The sequence below is a fragment of the Nymphaea colorata genome, chromosome 10 (genome assembly GCF_008831285.2).
Source record: "Nymphaea colorata isolate Beijing-Zhang1983 chromosome 10, ASM883128v2, whole genome shotgun sequence".
NCBI classification, from domain to species: Eukaryota; Viridiplantae; Streptophyta; class Magnoliopsida; order Nymphaeales; family Nymphaeaceae; genus Nymphaea; species Nymphaea colorata.
In genome coordinates, this window is record NC_045147.1 from 2,452,546 (window position 1) to 2,480,272 (window position 27,727).

Sequence of the window (27,727 nt, forward strand, 5' to 3'; positions counted from 1 at the left end):
AATTTGAAGGAAAGTAGAAGTTGCTTAGTATGGCTGTGCTAAACAGTGTTTATATTTGATGAACTGCAGAGGAACTTCGAGCACAGCGGAAAAAGCAATTGAAAAAGGACACTGCTTCTAAGATAAAATCACTTGTTGACGAGGTAATCATTACAAATTTACCATAATATTGGACATAAATAAGAAACTTTGTCTCCTAGTTTTGTCTGTTGAGGTATCAATTGCAAATATGGTTTGAAATTTTGAATGACATGATTTAAGTTTACAGAATATCTTTCTCAAGAATAGATGGCGACATTTTCAAGTTTTTGAGGAAATAGGCTATTTAGAAATGCAATTGTCAAGCTATAGTCATTGCTTGCCATAGTTATTGGATCTCAAGTTCAAATTATAATTGCTTAGAGAGATGGAACATAATTCAGTCATAATTGAAGAAACACAGAGGGAGAAGGTACCGAACCTGAGATCTTGGAAGGAAAGAAAAGCCTTCTTGTTATTCCTTTTATCTCAAGAGTCGTTGTCAGATGTAGGTTATTTGAATTGGTAACCTTATCTTTAGCTCCATTTGACCATTTAACTATGATAGTTTGGACGACAAACCTTGGCCCCCTTCTCCTCAATTCTCTACCTACCTCTGTCCCTCTTATATACACACACACACACACACACACACACACACACACACACACACACACACACATATATATTATTCCATAGCTTCTTAACATTCTCTTATGGTTTAGGGGAAGTATGAACAGCAGTATGAGCGTTCAGAAGAGTTTCAGCAATTATTAAAGCAGAAAGTTCGAGAAATATTAACGGAAAAAGAGTGGAGGCGAAGGAAAATGCAGATGAGGGTATTCCTTGTTTTTTCTGCAGCTTATCTCTTTACTCCAATATTCAGATTTGGAAGTCGTGTCTTCCTAAACTGCTTTTGTTTGCTTTTCAGATCTCAGAAGAAGAAGGAAGATTAAAAAAGGATGAGGAAGAAACAAAGGAGATGTGGAAAAGGAAGCGTGAGCATGAAGAACAATGGGAAGGAACACGAGAAGAGCGGGTTTGTATCATTTTATTTCCGAACTGAACAAAAGTTGTTTGTTTATCAAATTTTACTTTTTTTTGTATTCTGATGAGATTGTCTATGTATGTATTATGTTTATGCTTCATTTGTGCATACTTTTTTAATTTTAAAATTTTAGATAACAGAATTTGGAGCAAGAAGTTGCTAAGCTGGCTAATTTCAAAGTATTAATAACAACCTGCATTCTTTTTCACTAGGCATAATGTGAGAAAACACACAAGTGCTGCGCTTCACTGCACCACTAGAAGAATCTTAAAAGGCAATATAAATCCATGGAGAAGACAAGATACGGTCACCACTTGCGCCTCTAGTTTTCTTTTAATATAGGGGAAAGTAAATAGGGATTCATCTAGCTTAGATCTCTCTCCATTTACTTTTGAGACATAGCTGGAAGAGGATTTTTCATAATCATCAGTAAAACTTACAAAAGATCTTAGTTGTCAAGGCGTTGCCTAGGCGACGCCTAGGCATGGAGTAGTCGTCCGTCCTCCTCCCACGCCTAAGTCCATCACTTAGGCATGGGGTGTGGGTTTGGCACTAAGGCTGGACTAGGCGTGCTGGTGCTTAGTCCATTTGGGTGTTTTGGGTGACTTTAACAGCTGAGACTTGATTTGTTTTGCTTCCCAAGACCTGTTATCCCTTGAATTTAGCTTAATTTTATTGCAGGTAGTCTGATTTGACCTAGTGGTTGCAAAATTTATGTCGAAAACAAAGAATTTTTGCTATAAGTATCTCAGAAAATTACAATTTGTGCAAAAAATTAGATTGCTTGCGAGGTCTATCTTTTACCTGAATTGATTGAGTTAGGATTGTAGGTGTGATTTGAGTTCTGCTAATGTATAAATTAGATAGCTTAAGTGAGAGCCGTGTAGGCATCTTTCAGTCTTTCAAATTTGTTCATATTCAGTTGCCATCTACCATAGGTCCATTTTAAAGAGCACAAATTTCAAAGTAGGTATTATTTTGGTTATTTTTTGTTTCATGTATATTGTTTAGGGATCAGTTTCAGTTCTACAATGAGAAGTCTATCATCTGGTTTATTCTTCACTAAACTTTTCTTCTGCTGTTTTATAAGTTGATTTTGACTAATCCTAACTTGCTAACGTGCTAACTTAACACAAAATGTAAAGCTAACATTTTAGAATTAAAAGTAACTAAGCAAAGTTGCTGTTGACGGGTTTTGTTGTCCGGGTCCGGATCCTTACCCGATCCGGTTTGTCCTAATTAGGACTACTTATATCTCTGTAAACCCTAATCTTAGTGTTAATGAAGTTTTGAAGAGAGAGAGTGTCTAGAGGCTAGTGGGCACCAGACCTCCTCACCCGTGGTTTTTCTTCCCTCGTGTTGATGGTTTTCCACGTTACATCTGTGTGCTTTCTTCTACTCTCGTGCATATTTTGTTTCTACATGGTATCAGAGCTGTCGGACTTGGAGAAAACGAAATCTGTTTTTCTAGGGCTGTGAAGTTCCAACCCTGACTGCCGCCGCTACCACCGTCGCCGTCGCTACCCCCACCGTCGCCGCTGCCGTTGCTGCGCTGCCACTGCCGTTGCTGCGCCGCCGCTGTCGCCGCGCCGTGACATTGTCTCCGTCGCTGCCCCACCGTGGCCGTGACCGCCGCTGCTGCGTCGCTGGTGTCGTGACTGCCGACGTCCAACGCCGATGTCTGCCGCCGACGCCGACGCCTACACTGACGCCGACGTCCGACGCCGTCGTCTGTTCTCGGCGTGCGCGGCCAAGCGCCGCCCTCTGCTTCCGCCGAGCACTGCTTCCGTCGTTGATCTCCGACTCAAGCGCCGCTTTCTGCTTCCGCCGAGCACTGCTTCCTCTTCTTTAGGTTACTGCTGCTGTGTGTGTTCTTTGGCAGTCACTTCTAACTGGTGATCATGGCTGACTCGTCTTCTTCTTCCGTCAATACTAATCTACCTGATGTTGTGTCTGCGCGGACTGATCATGTACCGGTTCAAGTTACCACCATTCAACTTACCAAGGAGAACTATTCACGTCTTTCACGATGGTCTGCTGCGATTACTATGGGGATTGCTGGGCGAGGACGCATTGCCTATGTGAATGGGAGAAAGGTTGAACCTGCTGCAGATAGTCTGGCTTGGGATACATGGTTTTTTGAAGACAACCAGGTAAAAACCTGGATTGTTAATTCGGTGTCCCTAGATATCCAACCCTTCATTCTTCGTAAGAAGACTGCAAGGGATATGTGGGTTATTTTGGAGCAGATGTATGGTTAGAAGAAAAGGAAAGTTCGCGTTTATCAACTTATGAAGGATGTGTATTCCCTGCGCCAAGGTGCTCTCTCGGTTGCAGACTTTTATGCAGCATTAAAATCTAAGTGGGAGGACCTTGACTATCATTCTGATATTACATGGAGGTGTCCTCACGACCAGATGCAGTATATGACTGATAAATGGGAGAACAAGGTATTCCTTTTCGTATCCGAACTGAATGATGACTTTGAAGATATCAAGAGTCAGATTCTTAACTCTGACGAATCATTTAGTATTGAAGATGTCTATTCCCGAGTTGAAGCTGAAGAACAGAGAAGGCTGCTTTCTAGTGGACGAAACGGGGAAGAACAGTCTGCCTATGTTAGCTGTGCCCCTGTGGGTACTCCTCGTTCTTCCCGAAAATGTACATATTGCAAAAAAATTGGTCATACTAGGGATTTTTGTTGGGACCTGCATCCAGAGAAGAAGGATAGTAGGGGGAGGTCTTCTAGTGGGAAGAAGCCTGTATCGTCTGCAACAAGTCTGAGTGATGGGAAAGGTTCTATTTCTGCAGAACAGATTCGTGAGCTATGAGCATATTTGAGCAAGATTGATGTTGGTCAGGCAGATACACCAGATGAGGTGAAGATCAATCAGGCATTGGCTGTTTCAGGGGCAGAAGGTACTTCTTATATGGGTGAATGGATTGTTGATAGCGGTGCCACTCATCACATGACTGTCAATCCCAAGCTTTTCCATGACTACAAGCTATCCTCGGGAAAGGAACGTGTGTCCCTTGCCGATGGTTCCTTTACTTCTGTGGCAGGGAAAGGGAGTCTTTCCTTGTTAAATAATTTTTTAGTTCATGATGCCTTACATGTTCCCCATCTTCCCTTAAATTTGTTATCTGACGTCAGTAAGATTACCAAGGAACTGAAGTGTGAACTTATATTTTCTGAAAAACAATGTGTTTTGCAGGACTTGGTGACAGGGAAGAGGATTGGGATTGGTTTGGTGTCTGATGGGCTGTATCGACTTCCTATACGCGTTGTCACAGCTCTTATGTCAGCAGTCAGCAGGACAGAGAAGAAGGATGAAGAGTGTCGTCAGTTAGTTTTGTTTTGGCATGAACGCCTTGGTCATCTCCCATTTGGGAGTTTGAAACATTTGTTCCCTGAACTATGTTCTAGTTTAAACATTTCCATGTTATCATGTGATGTGTGTCAATTTGCGAAGCATGTTAGAGCTTCTTATCCAATTTCAAATAGTCGTTCTAATAAAGCTTTCTCCTTGGTTCATTCTGATGTGTGGGGGCCTTCGGGCATTCATTCTCGTGGTGGTTTTCAATACTTTATATAACTTTTATAGATGATTATTCAAGGTGTACCTTTGTGTATTTGTTGAAAGATCGTAGTGAGGTGCCTCACATTATTGAAACTTTCATCCTCCTAGTGGAAAACCAGTATGGAAATTCTGTCAAGACGTTTCGGTCTGATAATGCTCGTGAATATATGTGTCTTACTGTTGAAGAATTCTTTCGAAAGAGGGGGATTGTTCATGAGACTTCCTGTAGTTATACCCCCCTCAAAATGGGGTTGTTGAGAGGAAAAATCGTCAGTTGCTCAATGTCACCCGAGCCATATTGTTCCAAAGAAATCTCCCAAAATACTATTGGGGAGATGCAATCCTTACTAGTGTCTACTTGATTAATCGCATGCCTAGTCGTGTGCTAAAGGGTCGTACTCCCTACTCTATGCTTCCAGGGAGTAGTCAACCTTTTCACCTTCCTCCTCGAGTCTTTGGATGTGTGTGTTTCATACATAACCACAGCCCAAATGTGAAAAAACTTGATCCCAAATCTATTAAGGGCATCTTTCTTGGGTATTCTTCCACTCAAAAAGGTTATAAATGTCTAGATCCCACCACTGGTCGTCTTCACATTATCAAAGATGTCACATTCTTGGAACATGTCTCCTATTTTGGTGAGAATTCTCTTCAGGGGGAGAAGTTAATGTCTAAGGAAGAGTATTCTCCCACACAGGAAATTCAGTTTACAGACTTTATGGATTAAAGGCGTGAAGAGAATCCTATTGCCAAGCTTGGCAAAGATGAAGAGGGGACGACTACTGATGTACATGAACAGGAGAATGAGGGAGAGCATCCTATGGTGACAGAACAAGAGGGTAATCGTATGTTTGGACAGGTGTATTCTAGGAAAAGAGCTTGTACTGACAAGGTGATTAATGATGAGGAGGTTACACCGAATCCCAATCCTACTTCTTCATTGGATGATCCAAGTCGTGTTCAGAAGCAAGATGTTGGAAGAGAAATTCAGACTGGGAAAGAAAAGGAGGATCTTCCCATTGCCTTGAGAAAGGATGTCAGGTCATGTACCCAGCACCCTATTGGTAACTTCGTATCTTACTCTAGATTGAGCACTGACTATAAATGTTTTGTATCCTCCTTGGCTGTGGTTGTGATTCCCAGGAATGCTACAGAGGCTCAGGGTGACACTAAGTGGTCTCATGCAATGAAAGAAGAGATGGAAGCTTTAGACAGAAATCAGACATGGGAGGTGGTTGATATTCCTGAAGCAGCCCACTTGGTTGGGTCGTAGTAGGTCTACACTGTTAAGTACAAACCAGATGGGAACATTGAGAGGTACAAAGCACGATTGGTGGCCAAGGGGTTCAGTCAGAAGTATGAGATCGACTACTTAAAGACGTTTGCTCCAGTTGCAAAGATGAAGACTGTTAGAGTTATTATTTCATTGGCGGTGCTGAAGGGTTGGGAGATGTGCCAACTTGATGTGAAAAATGCATTTCTAAATGGAGATCTCGAAGAGGAGGTGTACATGTGCATGCCACCAGGTTTTGAGAAACCTGGAAAATGCTGTAGATTGAAGAAAGCTTTGTATGGGCTGAAACAGTCTCCCCGAGGATGGTTTGAACGACTCAGACTTGTTATGAAGAAACATGGCTACAAACAAGGAAATGGAGATCATACCCTGTTTGTAAAGAAAAGAGAGAGTAAAGTTACTCTACTATTGGTTTACAGGTGATGATAAGGAAGAGATAGCAAGATTAAAGGGTTTACTATCTACTGAATTTGATCTAAAAGATCTTGGTAAGCTGAAGTATTTCCTTGGTATTGAAATTGCTAGATCAGGTACAACTCTTGTACTTAGTCAAAGGAAGTATACCCTGGATCTACTGAAGGAGACATGAAAACTGGGGTGCAGACCAGCCTCTACTCCTATAGATGCTAGGCATAAACTTGGTAGCAAAGATGGAGAACTGTTGGGTGGAGAAGCTAAAGGGAGATATCAACGTCTAGTTGGCAAACTTATTTATCTCACTCTGACTAGACCTGATATCACATTTGCTGTAAATGTGATGAGCCAGTTCATGCATGCACCTACAGATATGCACTTGAAGGCTGTAGATAGAATTCTGTGCTACTTGAAGAAGAATCCCGGGAAGACACTTCTATTTGTGCAACAAAGATCTATTGAAGTTGAAGGGTATTCTGATGCAGACTGGGCAGGCTGTGTTGACACCAGAAGATCTACTTCAGGGTACTGCGTCTACTTGGGGGGAAATTTAATTGTTTGGAGAAGCAAGAGACAAGATGTGTGTTCCCGCTCGAGTGCAGAGGCTGAATATAGGGCTGTGGCTACTGGGGTATCAGAATTGTTATGGCTGAAGATCTTACTGACAGATATTGGAATAGAAATTGAAGGGCCTATGAGGATGTATTGTGATAATAGGTCTGCAATCAACTTGGCTAACAACCCGGTTCTTCATGATCGAACAAAGCATGTGGAGATTGACCGTCACTTCATCAGAGAAAGAATTGATGCTAAGGAATTAACGCTACCATACATGAAGTCTGAAGACCAAAATTAACGCTACCATACATGAAGTCTGGATACCAAGGCCTTAAGTGTAACTCCATTTGAGAGAAATGTATCCAAGTTGGGCATGTTTGATATGTATGCCCAACTTGAGGGAGAGTGTTGACGGGTTTTGTTGTCCGGGTCCGGATCCTTACCCGATCCGGTTTGTCCTAATTAGGACTACTTATATCTCTGTAAACCCTAATCTTAGTGTTAATGAAGTTTTGAAGAGAGAGAGTGTCTGGAGGCTAGTGGGCACCAGACCTCCTCACCCGTGGTTTTTCTTCCTTCGTGTTGAGGGTTTTCCACGTTACATCTGTGTGCTTTCTTCTACTCTCGTGCATATTTTGTTTCTACAGTTGCAATGACTTTTGGACACCTTTTTAAGCTATTCCTGAGTAGACGTGCCTACCGCCTTGACACCTAAGCAAAAGATGGGGAGACAATTTCTTGCTTATTGTCATCGAGATTAGTTTTGGTTAATGATGAATAAATCTTACTAGATTTTATTGGCTTACTTTTCATCCACAAGGGTAACTCACTATGTTTCCATAATTGTTCTCTCCAAGTATGTGTTTGAAAAGCCCTGGACAGCAGGTGTACAAAATGCCTAAGTGGTGGACATGAAAAAGTTGGTAGAAAATTCTGCATAGCATGCATATATGATATAACTAGTTGCCAAATTTGGATTTGGATGATCCAAATGCAACTGTTATCTTATTGCATTTTCTAAACATAGACTGTATAGATAGATATGGAGGCCAAAAAAAGAAAAAAGAAAAGGAGAAAAAAACCACCAAAAATCTGACAGGAGTATGCCTAGAACAAAAGAGACTGCGGAAGGGAAAATGCTGATTCTCACCAGAAAACTGCAATAAAATTTGGATGCTTTCAAGATATTAAAAAAGTAACTAGTGATTCAATGGGGTGTTGAAAACATTTCATGCCCCCTCGTGTTCTGCCCTACAACCACTTTATGAAGTGATTAAACAGCTAAAATAGTTGATGGTAACAGATAATATCCTTTGAAGAAAATGACTTCAAGGTGTCAAAAGGAAGATCAAGGAGTAAAATCAATTGTCCTATTGCATTAAAATTGTACCAAACGTCATGGTTTTATTCTATGTTGTTAAGGCATCGAACGCCTAGGCAACGACTAGGTGCAACTCCTCCTTCATCGCCCAAGTCCATCACTTAGCCAATGGGTGTGCACCTGGTCTCATGCCTAGTCGCGTATATATGGGACTGCAATGAAAGCCCAGGTAATGTGCCAAAGTACCAGACACTAGATGTACAAGGAACAATATCCCGAAACCATGGTGGACACAAGCAAATCAGAACTGAAAATCTTTATTGAATGTTGACAAAAAATATACAAGAACAAGAAGAGAAAGAACTCTAGTTGAGGGATCATCTGAAAAAAAAGGGGCTGCCCTCTATTTGTAGAAAGCAAAAAGGCCTAATGGCTAGAAATCTAGCCGTCGGAGCTAGACAACGTTTGGCTCAAAGCTGGTCGTAGAAGAAGAAAAATAAAAGTACAAGGAAAAGAAAAGAAAAGAAAAAAGAGTGTGTATAGAACTGTTTGCTAAGAAGGAAAGTTGAACGAGGAGCACCAAGAAGCTTTTTGAACAAGTCTGCTAGTTTACCTGTAGAACTTAGAAATGACAAAAGGGTACTCAATGGTCTTCTTTATAAGTTCTTTTTAAACGTAATGGCACTCCATTCCAATGTACTTAGTTATTTCATGAAAAGTATAATTGCTAATGGTATAAGTAAAATTCATATAGGCAACATTCTTGTTATTGCAACACAACTTTAATAGAGCTCTCAAACATGAGCCCATGTCACTTAGCGTTTTACCTAGACAAGCTAGAAGGTGGTTGTACTTGTAGGCTGTAGCTGTCATACAATATTCAGCTTCAGTTCATGAAAGAAAGATCTTTTGATGCTTTTTATACCATGAAGATATAAGAGAGTTCCTTAGAAGGATGTGAAGCCAACTGTAGAATGACGATTCATTGGGTCACCTCCCCAATCAGCATGCATATATGCAGTGACATCCAAAGATGATGAAGATGGCAAAAATATTCCATTGGAGAGAGTATGCTTAACATATCTGACAATTTTTTGGACAACTCCCATACGGACTGTAGCGGGGGTATGCTGAAATTGACTAACCACACAAACAAATGTGAGATACATCAAACTCTATGTCACGTAGGTACAGGTACAGACCATTTTCAAAAAACTTGGGTGCGGATATATATATATATATATATATATATATATATATATATATATATATATATATATATATATATATATATATATATATGAACTTAAGAAGAAATGATAAACAAGTAAACAACATAAAAATATCTATGACAAGTAAACAACATAGAACATATATATCAACATAAACAAGTAAACAATGTAGAAAACATATATCAACATAAACAAGTAAACAACACAAAAGATATATACTAATGGCTCTGCAGCTGTGTGTTTAAGAAACCTATGAAAAACTGTAAGCATATGGACAAAATACATATCAATCTCAAAGTTTTCATCTGCTGCATATATTGCAAAGTTGCAATGAAATGAGGAAAATCATCTACCAAACAGCTGAGCAGCCCCTTAGACAGTCAAATACGAACCACGAATAACCATTGTGGAACTAGAATCTAAGTGCTAAATACTGAAATGGAACAGGTTAGTGACAGAAAATAACATAGGAGCACACACAGATGCACAGTTGTCTGAAAAAATATATGGTTGCATATAAATGTAAAAGAGAAAGGGCATACAATATGATTCTCAAAGAAGAAAAAGAAACATAGTTGATGCAGGTCATAGAAGAAGGGCAGACGATTCTAACCCTGTCGCTGGAAGTGAATTGATAGACTGCTGGACGATGGGAGACTGCCAGGAAAAAAACTTTAAACATGAAGCTTCAACAAAAAATGCCCAAATCAGTCGATGGAGAAGTCAGTGAACAACAGCAGCCGCGTTGCCCTTCACCGAGGACATTGTCTTTCGCTGGAAATTGCCAGAAATTAATCAACGGAGCAGCCAACGTCGCTGGAGAACTCCACATGCATTGCTGCTGTGGGTAATATGTAGAGCCCTTGACAAAAGTCGAGAGTTTTACGTTTTCTTTAAAAGTAAAAAAGAAAGAAAAAGAAAGCCCTAATTTAAAGACAGTTTTGGACTCGGTCAACTTTGATCGAGTCCAAAAAATACCAGGTACGTACTCGGGTATGTTGAGTATACCTGGTATGGTCAAACACGTATCCAAGCCACACCCAGGTGCGTACCGGTACCCATACAGGTTTCGTACCGGTATGATGCGGGTGCCGCTCCTTAAGAGCAGTACCCATGTGATAGAGATCAAGCCTTGTTATGGTGAGATATGGCAATGCTCCAAGGAGGGGTAGAATTAGTTAATAGTTCCCCATTATTAGTCTTCATTTCCACGACCAAGAACTTTAGGAATGTCCACCATTTTATCATACATGATACTTGAAAATTCAACAATGCTATAAGCAAATTTGGTTTGAGGTAGGAGGTAGCCTTATGAAGAAAACTGTACCTCAATGCCAAGAAAGTATGTTAGAAAACCCATACTAGACATGTCAAACTTTTGTTTAAGATTGTTTCAGTTTCAGCTATTCCTTGTTTGTCACTTCTAGTTATAATCATGTTATCGAAATATAATGATAATATGATGATTCTTTCTCTGGAATTTTCAACAAAAAAGGCAGTGTTAGTATCACAAAGAATGTTTTTAATTTATGCTAATCCTTGTTTGTCACTTAATAGTTATAACCATGTCATCAACATATAATAGTGATATGGCAATTCTTTCTTTGGAACTTCTAATGAAAAGTGCAGTATTAGTATAACAAGTTTTAAAATCATGTTGTTCCATAATTTTACTAAATTTAACAAACCAAGCCTTAGGGGTTTGTTTTAAGCCCCTAAGAGTTTGTTTGGCACCAGCAACAAATTGTTACTGTCTACTGAAACTGCCAAAAAAATTGGGGGTCATACAACCGTGTAACTTAGTGTTTCATAAATCTACCCTAAATTTTGGGGCAGAATCACTGGACAACAACAATTTGTTATTGCCAAACAGCCTCTAAGGTCTTTCCATGTTGAAGAACTTTATTTTGAGGAATGCATGCCAAGAGGGGCTACCATGCACCAATTTTATTAAGTTAAGCATTCAAAGAAGACTTTTTTAATGTCCACTTAATAAAGTGACCACCTTTTAGTGGAGCAGCAATATGAGCCTTAATAGATGTGATACATGCTACATGAATAAAGGTTTCTCTATAGTCTATACCATATTCTTGTGCATAGCCTTTAATAAACTAATCTGGCTTTGTATCTGTCTAAACTTGCATCTGCTCTTAGTTTTAACTGTGTACACCCATCTATATCCATAGGCTTTCTATCTTTATGGAGATCAACTATTTCTCAAGTTTTACATCTTTCAAGGGGATCTAGTTCATTTTTCATAGCTTCTATTCATTGGGGCTTGTCTGTAGCATTATGATACCAAGTTAGTTCTTCAAGAGGAGTGAGTAGCCATGGGACAAATCTATAATTTCATGGAAAAAAACAAATTTTATTGGTGTTGTGATTCTTTAAGATCTTCTAACAAAAGTTTGCTCATTTCTCTTAGGGGACTTGCTAGTAGGCATATTTCTAGTGAGAGGTTGATCAAATAGGCTTGCTTATATTATGATGGTTGGTCTCATTATCAATGGAACTAGATTCACATAATCATCATTATGTATGATAGGTATACAAAGGGAAGATTTATCATCTGATGATGGAGTTAAACTTTCATCAAATGAATTTCTATTTTCAAGGAAATTCACATTTTTGGATACGTAGAATTATCATTTTTCAAATCATAATATCTATGTCCTTTTTTATTTTCACGATCAATAAAAGCACAAGGAATAACTTTGCCAGAAATTTTATTGTTTAGATCAATAAAAAAAACTTCACACTTGCATCTAATATTTGAAGACGATTATAGTCGGGGTCAATCTTTAGAAGAGAAAGTTTTTGAGGACATGAAGAAGACATCCAATTTGTCAAATAAACAGTTGTACTCGCATCTTCTCCCCAAAATTTTCTAAAACATTTCTTGAAATAATTTATGTTTTAGTAGTTTCAATCATATGTCAATTTTCTTCTTTTGGCTAACCCATTTGTCAAGGTATGTTGAGACAAGATCTTTGGTGAATGATATCATTTTCTTCTAAATATTTTTTAAATTTGTTGGAAAGATATTCCAGGATCAGTCCTAATCATTAAATTGATTTTGAATCAATTTATGGAAAATTTTAAATAATTAAAGACTTCAAATTTAAATGTGAGTAAATCTATCCAAGTATATCTAGTAAAGTCATCAACATAGTAATACAGCTTCCTTTTGAGACTACGGGTGCTCGATCCCCTTACAATTGAATGAACTAATTTAAAAGGTTTAGATGAGAAATAATTTCTTGAAACAAATGGATGTGATTTCATTTTTTTTCCAATATACTATCTTCATAAATGATTTTTTTTTTTAAAATTCCTTATGAAAGGATAGAGGAGATAATTTTTTAAAGCTAAGATGCCCTTAATCTTTTGAGAAGAATTTCTATAACTGCTTTTTCCACAATGTTACAAAAGGTTTTTTGTCCAAAATTAAGAAGGTCCTTGTAGTATAAATCTGCTTTTCTGTGGCTTTTCCCAATCCATTTCCTAGACTGCTGATCCTGTAGAATACAATATTTCAATGACAAGAGAACATCTTACCCATGCCATGCTCAGTTGTTTGAGAAATAGATAAACAATTTAGGTTTAATTTAAGAATGCACTTAATATTGGGCATTAAAAAAATTCGGATTTTAAAGATTCTTTTCAATTTTCCAATTCTTTCGATACTTAGATGTGTTCCATCTGTTGTAGAAACATAATTATTTGAATGAATAGGCTTACATTCGGAAAGAAAAGTGTCATTAGGGGGCACATAGAAGACGGCACCCTAGTTCAAGAATTCTTATCTTCGTTCGAAGAAGAGGAAATGATGGCTTTGGTGAACGAGTTTCCTTTAATTAATGGTTGAAGACCTTGAACAAATTGGGAGAGGAAAGCTTCATTTCTCCCATAGAAGACTGATTTTCATTCAAAGAGAGTTCTTCTTTGCTTTTCATAGTAGCAACTTTCTTTTTCTCCTCCAACTTCAGACATCTAGGTCTAATATGTTTTAGTTACTTATATCACATTTTTGTGGAACTCTTCATTTTTTTTGTTTGTTGAAATATGGAGGTTCATAAGACTTCACCATGTGGCCAGGTTTGGACATGGCAAATACACTATCATTTTTGTGATTTGGCTAGATAACCTTGTTTTTTCCATGGGCTTCTTGAATGGTAGGTGGATGCCCTCTATGAGGAACAGACTGACTTGACTACTTCAAATTCCGTTTCAAGACTATTCATAAATTTAAAAAATTTATCTTCTTCAACTTGTTGCCTTCTAAGAGCTAAATCCATTGTCGACCTTGGTTTACGTAGATGAAGCTGATCCCATAGTTCCATTATCTCAGCATAAAATTCTCTAATAGATTTATCCATTTGTTGAGCAAACTTGACACTTTTTGAAGATTTGCTTTATGAGCAGCGTCATTTAAAATAAATTTTCTTTATATAATTCCAAGCATCATAAGCAAATTGAAAATTGGACATTTGGTCTTGAGTAGCCAAATCAAGGCCTCGCTTAAAGCTAATGAATTGCTTTATCGTATCCACATTCCTAAGCTCTCCATTTTTTATATATTTATTGTGACTTGTGAGCCTTTTCTTTCTCATTCTTGGTTAATTCAACTTCTTTTCCATCAACTTTCCCATTAAGAATGAGTTCAGCTTCCTTCTTGGATCCATCAACATATCTCCAGAGGTTTCTCTCTCAAAAGATATGTTCTGTGGACAAGGCCCATGTTCTATAATTGGAGGAAGAAAGCTTCGGGTGAGTTGATGTGGAACCAAATTCTTCGTCTTCCATTAGAAAAACAGGTAAAGAAAAGAAGAGCATACCTTGAAGAGAGCAGCTAGGACCACTTATAATCTTCATGATAAATCGGCTAGATAAATCGGCTATATGTTAAGGAGTTGGTAGTGCAATTTAAAGGTTGAGAGCAGCCTAAAAAAACCTGCTTATAAGAAAGCAGTTCTCAAACAAAAAGGGATTGTCAAAACAATCCACAACAATGTCTACAAAGTATGACTCCACCAAGCTCCAATACCATGTAATGTGCCAAAGTCAATGTTGTAAAAAGCGTATCGTAAGCCGTATCGGTCTGACTTTAAGATACGCCGTATCGTAAAATATCGTAGCGTATCGTAACCGTATCGTATTTTTTTTTAAATTAAATCAGAAAAAATAAAAAAAATCAAAAAATTCAAAAAAAATCAATAAAAATCAAGAATAATATGTTCTTCATAAAAAACATGTTTTAGAGACTGATATTCATAAAATTGGTTTCACAATTTTTTTGCTCATTGTGTTGGTGGCCTCTTTACCGATTATCTAGCTGAATAATTGTCTTGCCTACAAGTCTACTTGATCTAAATGTCAATGTGTGGTTTTTTATATTTCAGGTTTCTAGCTGGAGAGATTTCATGAAGACGGGGAAGAAAGTAAGTGTAGTTTCCAATCATCTTGTAGACCTTGGTATTCTTATCTGCAAACTGCTAATAATGTGCGAATGACATCACCTGGAGCCTGTTTTTGAGCATATGGTTTTATAACTTGGTTTTGGTGTAGTTGTAAAGCTAGGTTTCGGTTGTGGATGACACATCAAAACTTAATTGAGTTTAACTAACCATGTTATTGTTTGGGTGATGAATAACTAAGTTGTGCTATGTTTCAAGTAAAATGGAATGGGTACAAGATCAGATCAGTACCTAAGATGAATTCAATTTGTTGTTGAAATTCTGCTTATAGTCAAGATTGAAAGTTCTGTTTCCTTGTCTCATGCATATAATGAAGGTATCAGTTTCATGCACACGTCTGGGTTGGAAAATGGTCCTACAATGTGAATGTTTGTTTACTTGCCTCTTATGTGTGTATGCCCAACGACGTGAAAGGATATGTTTTTTGCATGAAGACACATACACAAGCTAGGAAGATAGCCCACTAAACATTTGTTGGATTCATATGAGGAGTTAAGTGAACTGCTTTGGCTAGAGCATTCTATATGAGAAAGTACCATAGTTCATACCAACGTGGAACTTCCAAGGAAAAATGGCATTTTTCAGATCTTGTTTTTTGATGAAGACTATAAAGAGTGGCTGAATCCTAGAAAAGTCCAAGGGGCTCATAACCTGAAATTTGGAAATAAGGGATGGAGACTGGAGAGTGAAAAAAAATTATCACAGTGCAAACGACTATGGAGGAAATCTGTGCTTCTTGCACTTTCTCTCTCTCCATGATTCAAGAAGGATTGCCACTTGGGAGAATGCAATGTGAAAGCCACAATACGAGGATTACACTTACAAAAAATAAAATATCAATACAATAGGGCAAAGGCACTTAATAAATATAAAAATAAAACTGTTTGTTAATGAGAAATATTTTGAAGAAACATTCTTACAAGAGAGAGTGATCCCTTCCTTTGTACCAAAGGTGGGAGCTGGACTGGCTGTTGGGTTTGTTCCAATGGATAGAAGTCTACCCATTGGGACTGTTGAACAGCCAGTCCATCTGGGTCAAGAGTAAAAATGGAAAATAGAATACAAAAGAAACAAAAGGTGCAAAAAGAAAAGGCAAATACATAGATAATATTATATATATATATATATATATATAGTCTAGACACACACATATACACACCATTGTCATAAATATCATTCTTAGGTTCTTGTCAAATTAAGAAGGTTGTTTTCCTTGGGAAAACCTTGAGAATTTAAAATTAAAAAAAAGAAAGATATGAAAATATGAGTTTCCTACTAACCAAAAACATTGATAAAAATTCAAAATATTCTATAATGTGTTAAAACTTAAAAGAAGCTTCATGAAATTAAAATATACTAAAATTCTTTTTTTTGGGAAAATGAGAAATCAACCACGAAAAGAAGCATGATAAAACATGTTATTTTGGTTTTGGTGCTTTTTTTTCCGAAGGTCATGATTTTCTTTTTTTTTTCCCCATTTATTTTCCCTTTTGCCTTTTGTTTTGAGAAAAATGCTAATATTTGTGACAGTGATATACACCCTACAATATACTGGTTGCTACAAAAATGTTGCCAAGCGTAATGGTTGCTGAAGGAATAAACATGACTTGCGGTGAGTTGGAAACTATATTGTCAAAAGTGATAGGTGTTGCCTAGGTGGAACTAGGGACATTAACTCATTAAGCAGTCCAAGAACAAAAACCAAAAAAATGAAATATAAATTGTGAAGATTAACTATGAAATTAAAAAATTTCTTAATGAAAAACCTATAATTATAAACTTATAACAGCAAATGCACTAGAGTATTAACCATGTCACATGGGTGCGAGTGCGGGTATGGGTACAAACGAAATTCAAATTCATGGGTACACGGGTACACGCACACACACACAAAATATGAAAAAATACATTCATTAAGATTATCAATCAAGTAGAATGCATATAATTATATTGCAATGTATGAATATATAAATTCTTAATATGTTGTATATTGATATTACAGATACAGTAATATATAACAGCATGTATGCAGGTGCAGTCACGAAAGTGGAACAGGGCAATTGTAGTGTGTAGAATGGAAGGACTTAAATCGATGGCCAATGAAAAGTGGAAAAAGAAGGAAGGAACAAATGGTGGAAGATGTAAAAAATGACAGGAAGATGTAAAAATGAAGATGCAGGGAATGAGATAAAGGCGAGGAGCAGTTGGCTAAAAAAAAAGTCAAAAGTAAAAATGGTTGAAAGAAGAGTCGGCCAGCTCTGACCGTGTCCAAAAATGGTTGGACACCACCCGGGTAGACTACTTGTACCCAGCACCGCCACAGGGTGTGTCCGTACCCGCGCCGGTGTCCACCGAGTCGACATCGACACTTCATGTACACAGCCGCACCTGTGTGTTAGAGAGTACTAAGTACTAACCATTGTTAGTTTGTCACATATATTGTTCTTGGGAAAATATAAGCGAGGTTTTTCTCAGGTATTTTGGAAAGATCTAGGGAAATTTAAAAAATGAAAAATCCTAAAATTTAGTGAAACATAAAATAAATAAAAAAAATAATCGCAAAAAATAAAAGGCAAAAAAATCGCCAAAAAATCAGAAAGAAATATTCATGAAAGAATCTCGAGATTTTCGTTTTTGCTGAGATTTTTTCTAACTTCCAGCCTAGCAGCATAAAAGCCTAGGTTTTTTTTCTTCAGCAATGTAGATTTCTCTGTTTGTCTTCCTTTCAATTCTTTTCTTAAGCTGCCTAAGGCAGATTTTCTTTTCCTTTTCTTATTCTTCTTCTAATATCTGAACTCTGAAGTTTTTTTTTTTTTTCTCATTTCTTCCTCTTCTCCTTTTACATAAATTTGGTTCTCCTCTTTGGCTCATTCTTTTTTCTGTTGCATTTCATATCACACTACAAGTATATGTATGTGTATGTGTCTATCATGAAGAAACAACCAATTAATTATGATGAATATGATGATGATTCATGTTCCTTCTTTTTTCAGTAGATAAGTAATGCAAAATTTTAGTTTAGGTCCTTACGTTTTAAAAATTAGAATTAGAGATCTGCCTGTTGAATTTTAGGAAATTAACATATTTTGTGTTTGTGGACAAACAATGACAAGCTGTGACGTAAACATTACTTCGTGCATTATAATTGTTGTGTTGTTATATATTGATAAAGTTTTTCACTGAAAAATTTTCCAATTTTTGTTTAATCTAACATTTAATATTGCATCCCAGAGGTTCTTTTTTTACTTTTGTACAATTTGATGCAAAAATTCTGCCCGAGTTGTATACAAGCTTCCTGAGTTGTTTTTTATAAGTTAGCGTTCCATAATCTGGAGTACTTTGGTGAATAATGGTGTTCTGGAAAGACTAACAGTATTATCTTTCCCTTTTTCTTTTGTTGGGGGGACAGGGAAAGAAGGGTGAAATAAGACCTCCAAAACTGAAAACAGAAGACCCCAACAAGTCCTATGTTCAAAGGCCGGTTAAGAGAGGGTGAAGTTAGCATTAAGCTTCTCCAATTGTAGCTGAAGATGCATGTGCTGTTGAATGCTACATGTTAACCTCATGCCCATGTATAAATTTTCACAGATGAATATACTATTTGTCTACATATAAGGAAAGTCCCGTGCATGTTTTACCCAATTTCACTTAAATGGATAAAGAACTGGGATTGGTATCACTATATTCCTTGAAGCATGCAGCAGAATATATTTTGATCTAGACCTAACCTGACAGGTTGATGCGGTGTGCACCGGTGAAAACACGTCAGGGGTCCGCTCTCTCTCTCTCTCTCTCACACACACACACACACTCACTCAGTGCTCTTCGCTGGTTTCCAGTTATTATAGAGCTTAGCAAGTTGAGGCAGTATTGCAGGTATATTCATTGAAGAAGGTAATTTGAACTGTCACGAGTTTTAACTTTCAATACGTGCGAGAGATTTGGGAAATTTGAACCAAGTCATGAGTTTGTAACTTTCAGTACGTGCGAGAGATTTGGGAATACTTAGCCTCATAGGGATAGTAAACCTTGTATCCAGGAAACCTATAGAGAATGATGGCCATTCATACTTGATAATCATTTACGGCTTAGTTTAGATTTTTTGGGGTACTGAATCTAAACAAGCTACTCGGTGAATATAGTCAGGCCAAGTAACTTGTAGGCTTTGCCCGAGTCATTGGAGTGTTGGTCTCATGCTCAGCTCTTGGATTCGGAGTCCAACACATGTATGTCACTTAAGCTGGGTTGGATTATATGTGAGCATACTCAGCAATGGTCCCGTATTTGAAAAATTTGTAGAGGATGGTGATTGAGCTTAATTGGTTTGGCTTAATGTTCTTTTGTGTGTTGCACCTAGACAAAGCTATGGAGTGGAATGAGATCTGTCAGATGGGATGGGTGCTTGAATTTGTCTTGAGCTGGCGATTGTTAGAGTTGGACAAGCTTTTTCTCTAAAAAAAGGACTGGTCTTCTTTTCTCTATAAAAATATTCCCAGCCTATTTTTGGTATTGGTTGTTGATGATAAGCCAGCACTAGATGGAACATTCAAGATATGAAGTTTGATGTGTCGTCTTTCGTGGTATAATATTCCTTTAGATATCCTCCCTTCTTTCCAATGTGCATGTTTTGTGGTATATAACTCCTCTAGATATATCTCCTTTTCCTGCTTACAAGTCCACCACATTGTTGCCTTATGACTAGGAATGTGCACCCAGCTGCTACATTCACAACTATTCAACTTTGAAATACTTGGCTAGATTGACAGTGTAGGTGGTTTTATCAGCGTCAATTTTGGATCAAGTGTATCTGCTGAATATGACTACAAAATTGGATGGTTCACTTAAGAAGAAGCAACCGGCAACAGTTCAGTAAAACCTGTGTTGAAACCTTTTGGGGTATTTCATAGCATTTTGAGCTTTGGCTTGATGGCAAGACCTGTGCATTCATTGATGTTAAGACCTGTGACAACCCTTTGTATGTGGTGACATGCTCCTGGTTCGATTCAAAACCTCCTTTCCAGCTGCGTCCTTCTGTTGGTTTGAACCCTTTTATGCTTATTCTCTAGCCTGCGGGATCAATCTCTTGTCCACTACGATCTAATCCACTTGTACGGTTGGGCTATGGAAAGTAGTTCATGTTGAGTAAATGGGTGCACTAAAAGCTTTTAAAAAGTAGTATTTTAAGTTAATGCTGATAAGAGTTTGGTCGCTTTTGTGAGTGAAAGCGACTCTTCCACCCAATGCTAGTGAGTTTGCCAAGCAAATCTTGACAGCTCCTCCTTGTCTGCTGCCACAATTGATAAAAGGATTTGGCTATTTTGACCTATATCTCCTCTCTGATTGTGTTGACTTCATGAAAGGGGGGCTTCTCTTGCCCTTTGATAAAGTGGCAGTACGATAATGCCTGGCTACTCCACCACATTTACCCTTCTCAATGCCGATAACAATGAAAGTAATTCACCAAAAAAGGAATTTTGCATTTAATGTGGGGAGACCTGGCTCAAGGTCAACCATCCAAGCTCCACTTTTACTTGTGGAAAATGATGTGGATGGTATGTGACAGCCATATCTTTGGTTTCATAATATATATATATATATATATAGTGTTTTTTCCAATAACATTCATTTTGCCTGCCTAGTAAGTTGACTTAAGAATTCTGAGACGAATATATATATATATATACTGTTTTTTCCAATAACATTCATTTTGCCTGCCTAGTAAGTTGACTTAAGACTTCTGAGACGAAGGTCAACCAATTTAATGGACTAGATGTGTCTTTTGAAAAAAATGATGCATTAAACACGAACATTTTTTGCCTGGAAACACACAAACAATCCAAAATTGTAGTTGTACCGTTCAGATTTTGCCCAAGAGAAAGCCAACTTTAGACGTAGGCATTTGACATGCTATTCTTGCATTTGAAATTTGAAAATATGAACTAGGTTTTATTAGAGGCCAATTTAACTTATAGTATTGCTTATGCTGAGCAATGAACAAAATTCACATCTTAGGAAGGCAATGACGTTTCCGTGGATTGTTGAATCCCGCGTACAAGGACTAAATTCTTAGTGTCTATAATCGATCTGTTTCTTTCTAAATGATGGGGCCACATTGACAGGTCATACAAGGTTTTGCATAATGAAGTTGATGGTTATGGATCTGACTCACCTAGTATGTGATATCTTTTTTTTGAAAGAGAATAGCCTTGTGCATGCATGCATGCATGCATGTGAGTGTGTGTGTGTGTGTGTGAGAGAGAGAGAGAGAGAGAGAGAGAGAGAGAGAGAGAGAGAGAGAGAGAGACTTATATAGCTAATCACTATCAGATAGGATGCCTAAGCATAATCAATTAATGTATAGTTTAGGAAATGAACCTTGCATCTAGGTTAGTCTTGTCTGTGAGCAATCTTTGCCCAATCCACAGAGATGACCCAACCAAAAGGCAATGAACAAGGACCACTGAATCAGATCTAATCTTATGGAGATTATCATCAGAAGTATGAACAACTTGCATGTGCCCCTAGGTGTTGTGCCTCATGTTGATTTTTTTTTTTTTTTTTGGTTTCTCTCTTCCAACTTTGGGAAAGCTTGGTTGTGGTCATATGCTTTCCATGGTGCATATTTTACATACTTCGAAGCCACACACAGTGCATAGTGGCAGAAGAGGTCAGGTTTTTGAGTGTCTTCTTCATCCATTAGAATTGGGCCTACCATGTAAGTGATGATGTCAATTTCCCGCCACTGAAGAACCCAAGTCTGACCCGAACCAGTGCACTTGGGAGCTGACCTGCACAAAATGTCAGAAAAGGGGAAAGTGGAAAACGAAAAAGGGAAGAAAAAAGATAGGGGAGATCCAATCCACCAAATCTTTAGGCTTTCAGTGTTCAAGCTCTAGGGTGGTGCCACCAACAGGAGTTAAAGTTTTTCAATGAAAAGGATGGAGCGGGGAGGTAGATTGAGGGAAAGAAAGAAAAAAGAAGATTTTTCACGGCTAATATTATTGGCTATTCAAAATAATCGATAGCGGAATCTGGAAGTTTTCAAACGTTGGATAAGATTGGCAGTTTGTTTTGAATAATTCTTATCATCAAAATTTAGTAGCCGATTTACCACTAAAGAAATGTAAGAAACTATGTTCTACAAACAATAATGACCCAATAAAGATGAACTGCTCATGGTTTTCATAAATAAATAAATAAATAAATAATATATATATATATATATATATATATGAGAGAGAGAGAGAGAGAGAAGTAATAATATATAAAAAGAATTCAATTGACATAGCATCGCTGGTTGGGCTATAGACTTACAAAAGGGTGAGTTTCTAGTTAGATTTTTGTGGGTAGAATACCTTTGCTTTCTTCCGGCAGGACACAATACTTAAGTTGAAAGGTGCCGTCATTACTGACACTAATTTAACCCAAGACTTGAGGAATAGAGCAGAACATAGAGGGAGTTCTTAAAAAAGAAAATCTAAACCTTGTTGCAGAGAATTCGCAGAACATAGAGGGAGTTCTTAAAAAAGAAAATCTAAACCTTGTTGCAGAGAATTCGCAGTAACCGGCGGAATTATTTGTCTGAAAAATTTCTCAAAACCTTCTCACTGCTGGGTTGGAAAACGTACCTCCCCTCCATCATTGTCGATGGGAAATTAGAACGGATATGGCTGCTGTATACAGTGTTGAATGATACTATGCATGGCCACTTTCCTCACAATTATATTAGCTAAACCCCACAAACGTGTGTGCGCACACACACACGCACACACATATTGCCCTATTTCATGGAGACAAAGAAAACATGATGATTGCCAGCACCACTTACTAGGGGACAAAGCAGCAGACCGCGACCAGCTTACTTGTAATCGCCACCCTCTAAAATCTAGTGTGACAACTAGACAAGCAAGGCAATCAGTCAGCTATAAAGTTAGAAATTACTTATTAAGGGGCACTAAAAATTTACATTTTAAAATTTTAAGGGGCACATCTATATATATACACAAAAATTAAGAAGATCCCATATGTAAATAAGCTAATTTTAGTCGGTTGGTTTGGGTAGTAGCCTACACCAGTCCACATTTACCTCCGCCACCGACAACTATATATATATTGACAGCTGCAGAAAGAACTGTACAGAAATGTGCTTTTGAGCTTGAAGGGTTCGCGATTTGTGATAATCTTAGTGCTGTGCAAAAACTTAATGTAACTGTGCTTGGGTGTGTCTAATTGCTTGCCATGATCTCCACTCTCTGAGAGCGGAAAACTGCTAACTTATCGAATTTGAGTGACTTTTTTTAACTTGCAAATATGTGGCAAGCTTGCAGTGGCGGAACTAGAAATTTTATTCAGTTGGACATGTACCAACATATTTTCAAAGTAAATCAATTTTAGAAGTGAAGACTGTAAAATATAAGATTTTTTTTTTTAAAATGTGTGTGTGTTTTCTTCTACATTCATTTTGCTAGTTTTTTTTCAGCATTATCGGAATAAAAAATACCATTTATTTTTGCGGTTGTCAAAGTTTGTTAGAAGTAATGGGCTTTCAAGTATAATTTTTGTCCAGCACCGTTTGTTGGACAAACAAATTACCATCCAACACGGGTGGAAGCATGTGGGAATGTGTAGGCAATTGCCCACACAGACAGACAGACAAATGTTTATTCTCGTATTGATACATCAGAACAAATTTTTTTATCTACATATTGATGCTTCTTAAAAATTTTAAATTTTATTACTAATGTCTCTAAGCAAAAAATTTCTAGTTCTGCCATGCCACCTAATGATTTTAATAAAAATTGTGTACGAATCAGTGACGAAGCCACATATAAGCTGGTGTCGGCAAAAACACTGATGGGCTGATGTCTCAGCATTTTTTTATTTTTACATTGACTGCTTCAAATATTTACATTTTTAGTCATCTAAGTGGCCTTCAGGATCTAGAAACTTTTAAAAGAGTACTTCTCTAGAAAATTTTTCTAACTCTACCACTGAGACTAATAATATAAAAATAAAAACAAAATAAAATGCATATCTTGTTGGAAAAAGTGAAAGGAAATTGCATAAGCACAACATGGAACGACCTTTATTTGTTCACTCATAAGAAAAACTTTCCCCCACTACTGAGCAAGAAAATGCATTGATGCAGCCTTCTTAAAAAAAAATGGAAGCTCAACTGAAAATACTAAAACAATGCAACTGTTGATGTGTTTTAATGAAAAAGAAAAGATGATATTTATGTCCTTTTTTCAGTTTTTGAATTGATATCTTCTTTTTAAAGCAAAATGAAAGGTGAAAAGAAAAACTAGAGAGCAGTGGCATTCCTTATAAGCTCTAATTCAATGCAAATGCACTGCAGGGTCCGCTACTTCCCACAAAAGGCAAACTCTACTCTACACCAGCAATCTCATACAGAAAAGGATGATAGAAATTTAGATTTTGGCATCTCACTGTCTAAAATAACCAAGACAACTGGTTTGACGCCATCATCTTCGAGGGGGTTGGTGTTCTGGTTTGCTTGGGAACTGATAAGTGGCTAGTCTTCCGTTTTAATGATAAGAGTGTCGATTTCTTGTGCCGGAAAAAAAAGTTAGTATGTAAGTTGAAGCGCAGCACACCAAAAACGACTATGAACCTTTTACAAAAAAGAGGAGTGCTTCTCTATTGGCTTAATACACCAATCTTCTTTATAGACTTCCACATGCCTTCGTTTTAACGTCACCGACGATATTGGTGGTGGAAATTACATGGATTTAAAGCAAGCCGGTTGACTAAGCCACAACCATATACCGATTCAATGCCAATATGAAAAGATAATACAGAACCACCTTCTTGGCATCTTCTGGACACGTGGCAGCTGTGTATCGACTCATCATCTAATTTTTTGTATTTTTTTATTGAAAAGAAATTTATTATAATTGAATGCTGCACGAAGGCTAGCGATGTGGCATTTTGACATGTGTCAAGCCATGGCTGGTTTCATGACTAGCAGAGAGAATATATATATATATATAAATCAAATTTTGTCAAGTCAATCTCACTATTCTTCCTCTTGAACCTGATTTAAGTGAGCCAGAAGAAGTTCATCTCTACCATCCAAAACGAAAAAAAAAAAAACAAAGCTCAAAGGCACCCTACTACTTTAAAAGGCAAGAGAGAGTAAGCCCGTTAATTTTGAACCGAAAAAACTCCTTTAAACCATCCTTTTTTTTTTTTTTTAATTCACTTCATATCGTTGCATAAAAAGCAAAGTGTAAAAAATTGGAGGTGAAAGTGAAAAGAAAAAAACAAATGACCATGAAACAGAAAATAGGTGGACTTTGGAGGGGGCGAATCCCGGGGGAATCCGGCAGCACTGGAGAGCGGATCTGCTTCGGGCTGTGGTCCACGTGCCAGACTGCCACTCGTACACGGCATGGACTCCACCAATCAGAGACAAGGTAGTCCCCACGCCAATCATTCCCGCCATATCGCCACTGTCCCTCTCCTCTTCTCCCGCCTTTTCTTTACCGGCGACGCGTGGACGGCTCAAGCTTCGGCTTCGGCTTCGGCTTCGGCGTCGTCTCCAGGCACGGCTGCTGCCACGCTCCCCGGCCACGGACACGGACGGACAGAATTCCGTTCCCCGGCCACGGACACGGACGGACAGAATTCCGTTCCCCGGCCACGGACACGGACGGACGGACACAATTCCGTCCCTTCCATCCATATTATCGTGCTCAATTTTTTCTTTTTAATTTATGAGCGGGCCAATTTCTTCTTATATTCTTTATGTTATGCGGAGAGGGAGACCCTACTTTGATCTTGAAGCTTTGATTTGTCTGATTTTGTCTTCTCTATATAGTTACATAATGGCCTAGCTTATGGTTGCCTGTACATTAGACTAGGGCCATGTCCACTTTGAGCTTAGGTGTTTGATAGGTGGGGACATTTTTTTCTTCTAATAGAAAATCAACGGATGTTTCTCCTCTAACATCTAGAGCCTCTCCACCCAACTTTTTAAAGTGCGTTATTCTCGTTTCCAAACATGCTTTTTCAGTTTTGACGCTCAAAAGTAGGGGTCGAGCCACATGTAGTCTTCTGCCGAAAGTTGCAGAAATTTATCTATTTATATGTTTGTTAGCTTTGGTTAACATTGAAAAGTTATTAAATTAATGTGTCTCAGTTAAAAATTTCTTTATATATATAGTGTGGTGAGCGCGTGTCACAGTCTGTCATGCAGATAAAATGTTGAGTAGGAGGAAGACGTTTGCCCCGATGACATAGCTGGTCAGCAGCACGGGAAAAGGTAAGGTTGGCCATGAGATCATGGAGACCATAAGCGGGGGGGCACATCCACATGCGCATGCACATATAAAAGCTCGAGATGGAGACATTCGACCACATACATGTGGCCAATATTGATTTGCTTACAAATAAGAGCGCAAAATTAAAACTTTATCCATCCCCCAAAGGTGGTGTTCATGCTCATGGTGGTGGATCCACGTTACTTAATTACTTAATGTTCTTAGAGGGTATTGCTTACAAAAGTGCATGGCCATTGTTTTAAGAATTCAAAATCACGTTCAATAAATGCGAAAATTCAAGTATGCACCGGGTCTTGCTCTTAGCTATTCAATCAATTCATCTTCGTCCAAGAAAATACTAAAGGTAAAGAAAAAAAGTAGTGCCTTTTTACTATTGAAATGAAATTAAAGAATATTAAAATCAGGTGAGGAGAAAAATTTAAACTCATCAATGAGTTTTTTTTTTTTTTTTTTTTTTTTTTTAATGATAAGCGAGCATGCCCACCACCACCCAATAGAGAGCTGAAGTTCCGACCCAACCCCTTGTCCTCTTATAGTATAATGTATGCTTTCAAAATCTGGTGGTGCTGCCCTCACTATGTTTCAACTTATACATCCATAACCATTTCTTTTGCCATACCGATGGCTGTCGCTCCTAACAATTTAAATAGAGACTGACCACTTACCATTCCCGGCTACAAGCTGTTGCACCAACCCCTTACAGATATGTTGTTTATTTTGATGCACCAACCCCTGTTGTTTATTTTGATGGCAAAGTTGAATCACTCTTAAAGCCATGAGAGCCACTATTCATAGTTATATGTTCTTTCCATCTTATGGAACGAACAAGACCTAAATAACCTCTTTCTGTTGAAGGTGTAACTTCCAGCTTTCCTTAAGGAACATATTAAATTAATTGCAACCAAGAATAATTAGCACTATGCTTTTGGCAAAAAGAATAAATGTTTGGAACACCAAATCAAGAATACAAAATTTGTCAGGTGTGCAAATGACTTATGGGAGACTTCCCGGTTGTTTTAGTAAACAATCCCAAGGAAAATGGGAAGTAGTGGTGCTGACGGTGATGCTTCATGTTTCAAGTAGTTAATTAATTGTAGCTAATAAAATTCTATGCCTCCTCATATCTATTGCTTAAGTTGACAATTGCATAATTAAATATTTGCAAGTGAAGCATATTAACTTTTGTTCACTAAAAATATACTTTTCACCTTTTCCCCCCACCAATTTCAATTAAAATAAAATATAAATTAGTGAAAAGTATTGCTGACGTACTTGGCTCCAAAGAAAAAAGCAAAAAGCTGTGAAAGAGTCGGCGGCCAATTTGGAAAACATTCACCAATCCTCACAACAACTTTCACTCAAAAAAAAAAAAAAAAAGAAAGAAATTATTTCTTTTGTTCCTCTTGTCTAGTGGATGTCCGCCGGTGACGCAAGCCTCAAGCCCCTAAGAAATTACCTAGCTGGACTGCAAGACAGTA

At 37.8% G+C, this 27,727-nt stretch overlaps 1 protein-coding gene across 1 annotated transcript in view; it reads left to right on the top strand.

Moving 5' to 3' along the window:
• Positions 1-18,625, top strand: part of LOC116262907 (J domain-containing protein spf31) — a 30,926-nt gene extending 12,301 nt beyond the window's left edge. Inside the window, exons 5-9 of the mRNA XM_031642445.2 lie at positions 70-143; positions 744-857; positions 950-1,057; positions 14,869-14,907; positions 18,353-18,625. Coding sequence (XP_031498305.1) covers positions 70-143; positions 744-857; positions 950-1,057; positions 14,869-14,907; positions 18,353-18,439 — 422 coding nt within the window. The 3' untranslated portion in view covers positions 18,440-18,625. The remainder of the gene's footprint in view (positions 1-69; positions 144-743; positions 858-949; positions 1,058-14,868; positions 14,908-18,352) is intronic.
• Positions 18,626-27,727: the final 9,102 nt, after the last annotated feature.